Source organism: Acomys russatus, chromosome 25 (genome assembly GCF_903995435.1).
Source record: "Acomys russatus chromosome 25, mAcoRus1.1, whole genome shotgun sequence".
Lineage (NCBI taxonomy): Eukaryota > Metazoa > Chordata > Mammalia > Rodentia > Muridae > Acomys > Acomys russatus.
In genome coordinates this window covers 39,473,469-39,487,211 of record NC_067161.1, presented here as the reverse complement: position 1 = coordinate 39,487,211, position 13,743 = coordinate 39,473,469, and the positions used below count along the sequence as shown (strand labels likewise).

The window sequence follows — 13,743 nt, the reverse complement described above, 5'->3', positions numbered from 1 at the left end:
GCCCTTTTTTTGTTGTTGTTTCTGTAACTTGCTTACACAAATACCCAAAGATTGTCCCGAGTGGCCTTAATCACTTGGCAGAACAGAACAGTTTTTACTTGCTTGCATAGATATTGGAGATCTTCACGTGCTTTTCCCCTTTAAAAGTCTTCCCCTCAAGCCCCTCCTTCACAGCAATCTCAAATCTGGCTCCGAGATTATTCGTCTTGCTATCAGCTAATCAATAAATCCCTTAATTATAATTGGATTGAATCTATTTACACACACACATACACACACACATACACACACACACACACACACACACACACACACACACACACACACACACTCCATAACATTTCATCTTGTTTGATAGCATCCATGGCTTCCCAGGCATAGAGTTACATCATGTCTAACACCATGAGATGCTGACAGATAGCTTCCCAAGGTCAGGGGGACAGTCCAGCATCCCTCACTCCCCTGGCTATGCCACTGAAGATAGACAGGCATGAAAGTGATCAGGCAGGACTCAGAGGTATTTCTTCTAAGAAAGATTGTCTACTGTGGCCAGTGCCTCTTCAAGACACTGGATACAAAAACGTCACCAAAAAGGAAAGAAGGTGCAAAGATCATGAGACCACAGAGCCTTGAGCTACGGACTCCATCCAGCTTGGCAGTGTACAGTGGCCATCTGGATGACATGGAGTGGGTGGGGATGTTTACACCAACGTGAACCTGTCATCACCGGCCCCTTCACCTGCCTGCACTTGGTGGTATTGGAAGCCCCACCCATGTTGGCTTTGCTCTCCCTGCCCTGGAAATTTCCTCTATGGGAAAGGAACTTGCCTCCTATTGAATCCAAAGGATGAGGTCAGGTCAGGGTAGAGATGAAGCACTCTGCTGTCTTTGCTGCTTCCTCTGACTGGGCTGGGTCACCAACACTCTGCTCTCCTCTGCCTTCCCCACGCCATCACTCAGGACCCACTGTCTACTAGAAACAGGGGGGTGCTGGATGCTGGACTCCAGATACACAGAGACTGAAGGTCAGCAATGGACTCCAGCAGGCTTAGCTTTGGTGTCCCGAGCTCTCCTCTTCCTGCCCAAGCTGCTCTATGACTCATGGCCTAGGCACCAGATTACTCTCACCAGAGGAGGGGGGCTACTGGGGAGGAGAAGGACCCCATCCCAGCATGCTGTTCCTCAGGGCCTGCCATGCCTGGAGCCCTCATTGCACTTTAAAGCTCCCAGGTCACAAGACAATACCACAACGTGTCTTGCTAAAAGAGTTGTCATCTCTGCACACAGCTGGGCCTCTGCAGCAACTGCCCTGCGAGGTTGCTGTTGGTCTGGTGGACAGCCTGCCTCTGACCCATAGAACATTCCAGGGTCTCATCAGGAAGCAAATATTCTACACGAAGCGCTATCTGGTCCTTCAGAGGAGAGATCGTATATGGAACTGTGAGTGCTCAGTGAACTCGGGGACCCACTATCGTCCTCACAGTGACCTGAGAGTGGGATCAGGTCTTCTCCACTTTACAGATATATAGATGAATGGAAAGGCAGAGTTGTGGGTGATGCTAAAGGGAAGAGATTGTTCAAGGGAGGCAAGGTAGCCTGCTGTAGCTGGAAGAGATTCCTTGTGTTCTAAACGCAGCACGGCCAAGTGGAAAGTTAAAGTAGAAAGGCAGCGTCAAAGGATGGGAACTCCAGTGCTGAAGGGGAGTTCTGGGTTGCTAACTCGATAGGACTTTTGCTGAAACAGGCTGGATGAGGAGACGGCCACCATCCAGGTGTCTTCATTTAAGTTTATTATCTCCTCCAATTAAAGCATTACAAGGTGGGAAAAGTCTCAGACAAGTAGGCAGCGACAGGCGTCAAGCTTTATTAAAAATGAAAAAGTTCACCCAGCAAGACATATGGAGGGAAAGGCTCCCTGCAGAGCAGAGAGTGGACAAGCCACCTTCACGCCCCCCTCACCCCTCAAGTCCACACACACACATGAAGGGCTGATGATTTTAAATGTTTTGAGTGTCCTGGAGTGGGTCTCCTTCCTCTAATTTTGGGTTGGTCCACTTAAACAAAGGAAGAAGAGCTGAAAAGCCCACAGCTTAGGGACGAACTAGCCTTGAGCCAATCGGATGCATGGGGGCCCTGATAGTGAAAGAAAAGCCTGCTGGGTTTTTGTCTCAGGACTCAAGGGTGATCATCTGCATTATTTGTCCTGGTATCTCTCTGCTGGGGTGACACATTGCATCAACTGGCTATGGATAGTTTCAGTCTGCTGCGCCCGTAGCAGATTCTTAGCAGAACCATTGTGTCTGTCCTGTATCAGGAGTGATGCACCTAAGCTTGGAAGTAGCCTTTTGTCAGTGCTTGTTATCTTAGATATTATGGAGTTGTTATTTTGAAGGATTATCAGAGCCTTTGTATATCTTAGTCCCCAGATGTGCCTGGCAAACCAGGAAGTCTTCTGAGGCTGAGAACTGCTCAGGTGATGGATCTTTCTAGACAACCCCTAAATCAGATGAGAAGTTTTGATATGTGGAAATTGACTTGCAAAAGGTACTTTTTTGTATAACAATAAAAAGGGCTGAAGTGGGGGAGGCAGCACAGTGGCAGAGAGAGAGAGAGAGAGAGAGAAAGAGAGAGAGAGAGAGAGAGAGAGAGAGAGACAGACAGACAGACAGACAGACAGACAGACAGACAGACAGACACAGAGAGACAGACAGTCAGACAAAGAGACAGAGATAAAGAAAGAGACAGAGAGAAGAGACAGTGACAGAGACAGAGAAGGGGGCAGGGGAGTCTGGCTAGGTCAGATTGTCCCCAGCAAAAAAGTTAATAGATTTATACTATACAGATTTTTTTCATGTCTTTATTATTAAACCCCAAAACACCTGCAGTAACTCTGTCTGCCTGTCTGTCTGCCAGGGATCTGATGGCCCCTGATCCTTCAAAACCTCACCTTGGATGGGCTCTGAGCAGAAAATACAGTTTATATATGATTAATTGGGTGTAGGGGAGGGGAGAGGGGGAACCGAGCTTCTTGGGTGGCCTGGGATTGGTGGGCTTCTGTGGCCTGATTCTGGGGCAAGTTCAAGGAATGGTGGGTTATTGTTCTCAGGGATGGTGGTCTTTTCCTGGGCCCTAATCTTGGAACCAAGTCAGGATCGAGGTTCTAGTCTTGGGGTCAAGTCAGGGTTAGGGTGTTCTTTCCCTTGGCCCCTTTGTTGTACAATGCCCATTCAACAGGCTCTGTCGTGTGTAAGCAATGTCTCTGAGACCTTGCGCTGGGCACAGGAAGTTGGCAGGGTTGTCATGTTTGGTCTCCGAGGATGAATGGCGACGGTCTCAGTTTGCTGCAGTTCTGCTGACAGTGTCCGGGCCAGTGCGTAAGCGAGACATGGCCATAACCTGCAGGTCTGGCCTCTTGGCTCGTAGCCTATTTGCAGCAACCGTCCTTATCTCCGTTCTCAGCTAATTAGGAGCTCAGAGTCCAGAACTGGTTACACAAAGTGAGGTTTATTAATCTGACTCAATAAGGAACCATAAAATACAATCTCCAGCTCTGATTTTGACCTTGGGATAAGGATGTGAGGGAAAGCGGGACAGGGGGTAGAAGGCACATTATGAAATGCCACAAGGGAGGAATGCCAAATTTCTTCTTAGGAAGGCAAGATTCAAATTGACTCTTTGAGGTAGCCTTCATCATATTTTGGGGGGAGAACGCACAGCATGTCTTGGCTGCTCTCTCACAGTCTTGAGCAACCAGGAACTGAGGTAGGCTTCATCCTTTGGGACCCATGCCATCTTCTCTCAGCATCCCTTGAGAGTGTGGCAAGTCTTCTCCCAGCTCATGTTTCTAGGTCCCATGAAATGTTTTGTCAACTTCGCACAGTAAGAGCATTTTCTCCCACCATTTCAGGCCTATGTAGAAATTCCAGCCAAGTCTCTGCTGGCCTCTGTGACTGTCTGATGTCCTTCCTCAGTCCTTTGTCTCTATGGCTGTCAGGTGTCCTTCCTCATTTCTTCCACACTCCAGCCCCTGAGGCAACCCTGGCTCTTCCTATCCCACATCTTCTTCAACACTCTGCATACTGACTTCCCAGGAGGGTTTCCCCTGGCCCTTGACACCTCAATTTTGAAAGATTGTGCCTGAGATCTTTTTGTGTGTGTGTGTGCCTGAGATCTTAATAATTAGAGGAAGTGTGAGTCCCTCTGGCTTTAGCCTTTCTCTCCATTGTGAATAAGAAGGCCAGTGAGCTATGTCCTAACAAAAAGCTGGCCTAAAAATATACTGTGGGGAAAAAGTGAAATTGTGGAGGAACACACTCAGTTCCTTCAAGGCAGAGAAGTAAACGGATCCTAGGGCCTGACTCTAGGGAGAAAAGAAAGGGTAGAAGAGGGGGGAGGATGCTGGGAATTTGCCCCAAGGAACAGTAGAGGAGGGTAGCTATATGCTGTGGGCCAACTTCCTAGACCTTTACACTTTTGAGTGCTCCAAACTCTTCTGTACATCACCTTGGCACAGAGGCATTAAAACCCCTTCCCCTCTCTTCCCAGCCAACCAGATATTCAAGAACAGCTGCTCTCACCATTTCTCTTTCTCTTTCTAGAAGATAAGGAAGTTTAATGCCCTTGGCCTCATGTCAAGATGCTATTTACAGTGCATTAATTGCCAGGCAATGGTCCTCTGGGCTATAAAAGCCAGTGAGAGTGAGGGCAGTGAAAGCGTTCCTTTCTCTCCTCCTCTGGTGACATCTTCGGCCTTCCTCTCTGTCTCAAGGCAGTCCTTTCAGAAGAACAGGAGCACTTCTTGGTGAGCATTTCCACAGTGGGCTATGATACCTGGTGATGGAGGCCAGCTGTTAGGGGAAAGAGGGCCTTGGAAGTGGCAAATCCATGTCCTTGGCTAAGGGGCTGATTGCTCTTGAGCACCATGACCCAGAACTTTCTAGCATACAGAGAGCTGCCGCCTGTCCCATCCCACCCTGACAAGAGTCATTTCTTGACTCAGCCATTTCAGCTGTGGAAGGAGATCTAGTGCCTTCCAGACCCACGCAGGAAGAATCCCTCCTGATGGAAAGTCCATCCCAGGGAATGAAGAGCTCCCCTCCCCCAATGCCCTGGTCAAAGATGTGGTATCTTCTCCAGCTTTGCATTCCTTTTAAATGGCCACATCAAACACATTAAGCTAGTGTTTGGCAAATTTTGGCTTTCAGAAAGAATGAGTGAATGAATGAGTGAAAACACGGACAAACAGCACAGTGTAGTGTGTGGGTTGCTGGATGACAGGTCTGAGCCCCATTGCTCTGACCCCACTGTCCTTACTTGCATCCCATGCAGTGTTCACAGGAGTCGCCATGGCCTGGTCCTCCATCCTCACAGTCTTTGTCTTTGCCATCTTAGCTGTCAGCTCTGTGGGTAAGAGCAAACAAGGCATTCCTCTCCCCTAAAGATGGGAAGGGGGAGGTGAGCAGTCAAGGACCACGGGGAGGTAACCAACCACATGAGACTCCAGTGGTCTGTCTAGCCCATCATGGCTTCTTGACACTTAGGAAAGAACAGCTACAGGGCTTTTTTGGGATTATCTTTTAAATGATGGACATTTTCTCCTTGCAGGGAGTTTAAAGTGTACAGTATGTCAAGACTTATGTACTACAACTGCTACTTGTGACACCACTCAACACTGCTACAGCCAACTACAGAGATTTGAAACACCATGTAAGTCAACCCTCTCTTCTTAAGCATCCTTCAGTTTATCCTTTCCAGGATGAGACCAGGAGCGTGGGGTTCTGGGAGATGGTGGAGATGGAGCCTGTGTTTGTTGTAGGTCCTAGATTCTACATAATGGAGACCATTTGGGAGTGACTCTACTCGAGTGTGTGTGTGTGTGTGTGTGTGTGTGTGTGTGTGTGTGTGTGTGTGTGACTCCATTCTTACTTTTACAGTGTCAGGGATTAAGCTCAGGGCATCACGCATGCCAAGCAAGTGCTCCACCACCAATTACCCCCTTTGTAACAAATGGTCCCTCTGGTGGTTCGTTCTCGATAGACCATTGCAGAGGGAAGGACTCTTGGGAAAGTGCAATAGACAAGGCAGAGGGAATGAAGGAACAGATTATTTGCCACTAGCTCAGAAGGAAAATTTACTTGATGGTTCGATTTTCTGCAGCCAGTGTTACAGACAAGATACTTAAACCAAAAGGGTGTATCGACACCTGTAGTGACCTAGAATTCTCAGCAACCTTGGGGGCCCAACGGACATTTAGATATGTGAATCGGTGCTGCCAAACAGAGCAGTGCAACCAAGATGACATAAAAGGTGAGTACAGCGCATGTCTGTGCCTCAGCACCTGCTCAGGCCTCCTCTGCCTTTCCTGAGTCCACCTCTCTGCTGATGGGCTTCAGGAATTATGCCTGCCTTCCCTTTTTACTTGAAGCTTTTATTTGTACGGGTCTGGGTTGGGTACCAGCCCCTCTCTTGGGGTATGTGTGTACACACTTTCATATACAGAGAGACTGAAGGAAAGCTGAGTCTATTCTCTAAGTGGGTTCAGTGACTCTGTAGGTTTAAATGCTTTCTTCTGCTCCTCCAGTTGAGAGACTTTTCTCACCTGTTTTATGCTTTATCATGGATCTTTCTATTGTTGAGATGGAGTCTTGCCATGTAGCCAGCCTTGTATTGTATTACCAGGATTAGGCAATCCTCCTGCCTCAGCCTCCAAAGAGCACACACACACACACGTGTGTGTGTGTGTGTGTGTGTGTGTGTGTGTGTGTGTGTGTGTGTGTGTGTGAACCACACCTGGCTCATTCCTCACCATATGAACAGCATTTTGTTAGGAAGCAGATGATCTCCTCTCTCATCATCTAAGGCTGCCATTTCTCCAAGGCGGAGGGCAGAGGAAGTGATGAAGGCAAGGACAGCACCGAATTTCTAAGAGATCCTTCATTGCACTCACACACCAGTGCCCTTCTCCTGTGCCTCTTCCCAGCTAGCTCATCTCAGTTGCAATGCTTTTTAGTAGAATCACGGGGGAAAAAAAACCTATACTAGATGGGTAGTATATGGACATGTTCTTAGCTATTTCTCCTGCCTTTTCCCCCAAGATGGAAACTTTTCTCTCTCCTTTCAGAGACTACACCATCTTTGAAAGCCAATGGTCTTCAGTGTACTGCCTGCTACAATGAGAAAGACAAGTCATGCAGTGCAACTACTACTCTAATGTGCACAGGGGAAGAGAAAATGTGTGTTGAGGTCACCGGCACAGGTACAGAGTATTTCCTCAAACGTTTTTGATGCTACATACTATTGTTTTCTTCTTCTTATTTTTTGCTTGTTAGTTTAAGACAGGAGATGTTCTGCAAGGGTGTAGTGTATCTGCCATCTACTTCTGTGTTTCTAAAGCTTTTCTGCTGACAACAGGAAATGTTCATTCTATCTCGGTTTCTGCGGTCTGGGGTCTGAGCACAGCGCTGACACTGGTTCTGGCTCAGGCTGTCTCCCAGGGCCATGTGAGTTGTCGGCATGGGCTGTGGCCCTTCAGGTGGAGGAGCTGCCTTCTACTTCAGTCATGATTTGGGCAGTGTCAAATCCTCTTCATGAAGCGGCCTCAGGGTATATCAGCGGACTTCCCTCAGCACTGGTGATGAGCTGGGGAGGTGCAGACTCATCAGGGGAGCTATAGATTTTAGTAGTCTAATCTCAGAAGTGACATATCAGTTCTGCTCCTATTTGTGTGTGTGTGTGTGTGTTTTAATTTTTAAAATTAAAATTTTATTGAGGAGAGCTTACAAATGAGAACATCATGCAGTGAGATTAGCCAGACCCAGAGATTATGCATCCCTCCATGAACTTCTACACAGTTAGAGTAGCCATTCTGAAGCTGTGGGCATTTAGGTGTTTATACTTTCACTGTCAACTCTAGTTTTATGCACTTATCCTCCATATGCACACACACACACACACACACACACACACACACACACACACACACAAAATAAGCAAACAAACCAAAACAACAACAACAACAAATCCAGGGCAGAATCAAAGCTAGAAAAGCAATTAGCTCTATGTCCTGTCATGACTCATGTGTCCATCACCTTCATCCCATTCTTCCTCATCACCTGATAAATATATGTCAGATCAACTTGGAATTGTGGGACTGGGAGCTTGATGAATTGAAGGCAACTCAGGCATTATGTTTGGAAGAATTCTGAAGGAGGGTCTAGGGTAAGAAGGGGGAGGATCTTTGTCGGGATGAGTTGGGATGAATGAGGATAATGGAATGTCACACGGGATGCAGAGGGGCGTTGAAGCCACCCAAAGCAGGACAGCCTTCTATGTCACATGGGATGCAGAGGGGCGTTGAAGCCACCCATAGCAGGGCAGTCTTCTATGTCACATGGGATGCAGAGGGGCATTGAAGCCACCCAAAGCAGGACAGTCTTCTATGTCACATGGGATGCAGAGGGGCGTTGAAGCCACCCAAAGCAGGACAGCCTTCTAGTTCAGTTTTCCATGGGAAATGTAGACATACGTTTCCAGAGCATTGGTCTCCTATGGAACTCAGAGGTCTTGAAAGGATTTTAGCTTGAGGGGATCTATAACAGTCCCCTCTAGTTTCCACTGCTAAGCTAGGTCGTAGCACAGGTACAGTTTGAAATGTAGCCAGACACTTGAGGGCCTTCAGCTAGTGTCCTTCCTGGACATGTTACATTCATCTCTTGTAATGAAAGGGTTCTGAACCCCAGTGTTGGTACCCATGCCTTAAACAGAGGCTCAGCCTATGCATGGAACTGTTTTCATGTTTCACACCCAGAGGAAGGGGGGTGGTGGTGAGAGGGGTTGTCACACGTTTAACATAGTTCTGGGCACATTCCTTTCCCCAGAGTACTTAGGTGAGGAGGAGAAATAGAAATAACTGTTGGCTCTTTCTTTTAGATAAGCAAACTTCTACGTTAGTGCTGTATGGGAAAGGCTGTGCAACTGAAAATGCCTGCAAACAGGATCTGACCGTCAACGGTAACGTACAGATCAAAACCACATGCTCCTCACCTGTTGCGACCGATGGGAGCCCTGCCCTCAAGTCCATTACGTCACTTCCAATTGCTCTCCTCCTGCTGAAAGTCTTGCTCTGATCCTCCAGGTGCTGGCAATCCCGCAATCCTACACACACAAACCCACTGGTGTACGTGGATGGCTATTTCCAAAACACTGAACAAATAAAAACTGGTGATTTTATGTGAAAACTTAAGTTCATCTTTTTTGTAATAACAGGAAACACACAGAGATAACTATTTCAACATTTCTCCTCTTCTCTTTCACACAGTACTAGAAATCCTAGTCAGAGGAATTAGGCAAATCAAAGCACTAAGTAAGTAAAATTAAATTTGAAAACAAGATAAAGAAAGGGGGAAAAAGGGAAGGGAAAAAAACAGATATTCGTATTGGAAAGAAATTTGTAAAACTACTAGAAGAAAACATTTGTATGTACTCACATGTATGTGCACATATATACATGTATGTATGTGGTCCTAGAGAGAACTTTTTGGCATTAACCTAAGTATTGGTTCTGTTTTAGGGGTTCTATCAACTCAGCTTACAACTCTCAGATCACACTCTGTTGCTTTTTCATAATTTGAATAAAAAGAGTCAACCCATAAGTGCTGGTTCTTTTTCTTTTTCTTTTGTTGTCAACTTGACACAAACCTAGACACATGTGGAGAATGTCTCCATCAGCTTCTAGCAAGTACTTAAGCCTGTGGGGTTGTTTTCTTGAGTAATGATTGATGTGGGAGGGCCCAGCTTACAGAGGACAGTGCCACTCCTGGCAGGTGGTCATGGGTGACATAAGAAAGCAGGCTGAACAAGCCACAGAGAAAAGTCAGAAACAGTGTTCTTCTGTGTAAGTTCTTGCATCTAGGTTTCTGAGTAAGTTCTTGCCCCAACTTCCTTCAGTGGACTAACGACAACTCACAGTCCTGTCTGTAGCTGACTGCCTTCTCTCCGCTAAAAGACCAGGCAGTGCTTCCTGTAGGATGTTTGCTTCCTAACGGGGCGCTGGAATGTTCCATGGGTCAGATGCAGGTTGCTCACCATGTATAGCGGATGACAGGCCCAGCTGTGCAGGCATGCTGTGGTGTCATCCTGTGACCTGAAAGTCTCAGGCAGCAGAGGTAGTTCTAGCCAGTGGGAGCCCCAAGGAGGCCTGCCCTGAGATAGGACCTTCCCCTGTGCTTTCTGCATCGTGAATCTGGAGCAAAGGCAACACGGAAGAGGAAGCGCTGAGCTCTGTCAGACTCACAGGTTTCCAGGGCCTGCAGCAAGCCGGATACAAATTGCAGATATTAATGCTACATATGGCTACATCCGGGGCCTCTCCCTAATGACCCCCTGAAGGATGGGGTGAAAGCCCAGGAGAAGGCAGACTGACAGCACACTAGCCCAGTCCAAGTGTACAGCAAAGATAGCAGACCACCCTGACCTGAACTCATCCTTTAGGCTCAGTAAGAGGCCAGTAACCAGACCCTAGGGGAAACACCCATGGCATAGGGAACCAGCCCAACATAAAGGTGGGGCTTCTGGCAAGAGCAGGCACAGGCAGGTGAAGGCCGGTCAGTGATGACAGGTCCACCATGGAGTAAACATCCCCACCCAACCCCTGCCACCCAGACGGTCACTGTACACTGCCAAGGACTCTGCAATACATGAGTTCCTTGAGTTCTTCCTTCTTGGCCACATTTTGGTATTGGGTGTCTTAGAGGGGCGCTTGCACAGCTGGTCAACTTCTTAGGTGAAGGAGGCAGAGCAGTGGTGAGCGCCTCATCGAGAAGAGAGCTCCGGGCCTGCTCCCCCGAGCTGTACTAGAGAACACTTTGCCAGACTCCTGGAGAACGGGTTCCTCCAAGGACAGTTCCCAAGTGGAAGGCAGAAAGGAGGAAGGTCATTCTGTCCCCAAGAAGTGTTTTTCTCTGGGGCATGCAGCAGAGAACTGTGTCTATTCCAAGAACAAGAAGAGAACAGAGTGCCCTCAAGGGGTCTTGTGGGACCCATCTGAAGACAGATGTGTTTGACATACACGTCAAAGCACGGGAACTTCTGACATCACCCCAAGTATTTCGAGACCCTCCCACTGGGTCTCCCCACTCCCCTACAGTGACCCCAGGCTACCACGTATCTGAATAGTTGTCACCATGGAGATTTTGCTGAGGCCTTGCCCTGGGAGCCAAAAGCTGGCACAGAAATGAATAATGCCCATCCAGTGGTGGTGGTGGTGGTGGTGGGGGGCCCATGGTCTCTGTTCTCCATTAGTGAGGGACAGTGGCCTGAAGTGACACAGCCAGCTCACTGTGAATCTGACCTGTTCTACAGGCTCTAGGCTAGTGTCATGTGAGGTAATCCTGTCCCAGGCTCTGCTATAAATGTGGCCTCTTGGCTTTTGCACTTTCTCTGTCAGGAACCATCCTTATTGCCAATTCATTAATCACCTTGGAATTTGTGGTCCAGTATCAATAGTAGAAAATGAGAGTGTGAGTGTTTATTTAAGATAAGAGACCGATGAAATGTACAGCTTTAGACTATGACTTTGGACCCTAGGAGAAGATGTGACAGAAAGTGGGGTGGGAGTGAGGTGCTGAGGGAACTCCCACAGGGTGGGAAGACTGGCTTCCTCTCACTGTAAAAAAAAAAAAAAAAAAAAAAGCAACTCTTGACCATGGCTGTATGCAACCCTGGTAGGTCTGCTCCAGGGGCTGAGTTTGTAACCAATTAACTAGCTAATTAATTTTTTTTTTACTTCGACTTAAAAAGCAGAGGTAACAACAAAAAGCAAAAGCAGACAAGGGAAACTTTATGAAGTGTTGCAGTAAATAAAAATATGGCCAAGAAGGTTTATTATTAGAAGCCTATAACTGTTACGGCGGTTTTATTTAACCCACTGTCAAATCAGTAAAAGACACAGACACCTGATAGATTTCAGATACGCCTTATTTCACCAGGGACTGGGCAGATACTAACCCCTAAACTACCTTCACCTCCCAGCCTCTATCTCATGCTAATTGATCTAATAATTTCTATCTGGGCTGCTTTCCGTCCGTAATTCCGTAAATCCTTGCGTATGCTTTCCATCGGGGTCACTTCTCTCCACACCAAACCTGAGGCTAACTCCTGGCCATGTTTCTTTTCCTATCCCATGGGATTCTGCTTTTCTCTTTCATCTACCTGTCTCCTCCCAAGATGGCTCTGTCCCCCAAACCCTCCAACCTTAGCTCTGCCTCTCACTTCTGCCCTACCCAGGCTTCCACATTTTTTTTATTAACCAGTCAACTTTAAATTAGGTAGAGCAAAGTTTACACTACAAGGACAGGTGTACGTGAGAATGTGCTCATCTGGGCGGCAACCAGGAAGCAAAAATAATTCATCAAATGCAAAGCACCAGACCATGCTGTTACAATGAAGCTAAGATGTTCCTGGCCAGAAGCAGAGGCACGTGTATGCAGCAAGAGAAAATCCTTGTGGACTGAACATCTGTGATGCAGTCAGGAGGAGACCAGCTCTCCTAATATAGAAACAGCTCAAATACCTCAATGCAAAGGGAAAAGTTTTCCTTTAGAAGTGGACAAAAATCCCAAACAACTTTTCACAACAGCAAACAGACAAGTGGTACGAAGTACAGAAAAACAGACAAACCAAGGTCACTAGCGTGAATGGAAACTCCAGACAAATCACTGTGAGATACCAGCTCAGACCTCCAACTATGATTATCGTGAAGAGAAAACACAGCGCTGTCATCAAGCACAACTGGAAAAGAGAACGTGTGTACACTGTTGGGGATGGGGAAGCAAAAAGTTCAGGTATTATGAAAACAATGGGGGGGTGGCTCCTCAAATATTTAAAAATAAAGTGTTAGGTTTGAGCTATTCAGGTCACATTCAATTCTTTCCTCTGTTCCACGACTATAGAGAAATGGCAGGCACCTTATGAATACAGTCTGCCTGTGGGTCTAATACCCACGTCCCCAAAGGAAGTTTACCCTAAGTGATCAGAGTGGCTCATCCACCATAATAGACACACAGCAAATAAAGGGCTAGAGCTTTGTCCTTCCCACGGACACTCAGGAGTCGGAGGACACCTGACTGCCAGCTCATTGAGTGTCAACTACACGTCCCGAGACTGCCTCTTCTCTCTAAAATCTGTAGGAATGGACCTTTGCTTTGCCTCCTGCCTGGGCCTGAACTTTCTTCAGAGCCCATTCTGACTGTCCGTGTGTTGACACCCTTCCTAACACAGCTTTCAAAAATCCAAGCCAGCCCAGGGCCCCTCCTGAACCTCAGGGGTCTGACACTCTAACAAGAAGTTTCCATAGGATCCTACTGGTGAGAACAGGACGTAGAAATTGGTCAGGCAGTTTAGGATAGAGGACCCCAAAAGTTAACAGTACCCCTCCTTGGCTAAAAGTTGCAAATGCTCTTGGCCTCATCATCAGCTTCAGAGACCAGTGATGCCAGAAGTGTTTAAGCTGACGTGTTTTTGGTTCTGCCCTGGGCAGAGACCAAGGATGCCAGGAAAGGGGGTGGGGTCTGGTTTTTCCTTCTCTTTCCCTAAATGAATGTTCTTTCCTGGGATCAACACATAAAGGCAATAACTGAAACCCAGATGTACATAGACACTTGGTGAGTGGGAACTGGACCTTGTTAGGATACAGGCGATTCAGCTGGCCTGCCCTCAGGGACCTAGCAACTTCTTATGTCTTCACCT

At 47.3% G+C, this 13,743-nt stretch overlaps 1 protein-coding gene across 1 annotated transcript; it reads left to right on the top strand.

Moving 5' to 3' along the window:
- The first annotated feature begins 4,766 nt into the window (after positions 1–4,766).
- LOC127207921 (protein RoBo-1-like) lies at positions 4,767–9,469 on the top strand. Its single transcript, XM_051167278.1, has 5 exons — positions 4,767–4,801; positions 5,329–5,406; positions 6,157–6,306; positions 7,121–7,255; positions 8,929–9,469. Exons 2-5 carry the CDS (start codon positions 5,346–5,348, stop codon positions 9,123–9,125), a joined length of 543 nt encoding a protein of 180 aa, XP_051023235.1. The 5' UTR covers positions 4,767–4,801; positions 5,329–5,345; the 3' UTR covers positions 9,126–9,469.
- Positions 9,470–13,743: the final 4,274 nt, after the last annotated feature.

Coding starts and splice junctions, on each gene's coding strand:
- LOC127207921 (XM_051167278.1), top strand. CDS start 5,346: ATGGCCTGGTCCTCCATCCTCACAGTCTTTGTCTTTGCCATCTTAGCT. Junction 6,307..7,120: donor CAACCAAGATGACATAAAAG/GTGAGTACAGCG, acceptor CTCTCCTTTCAG/AGACTACACCATCTTTGAAA. Junction 7,256..8,928: donor TGTTGAGGTCACCGGCACAG/GTACAGAGTATT, acceptor TCTTTCTTTTAG/ATAAGCAAACTTCTACGTTA.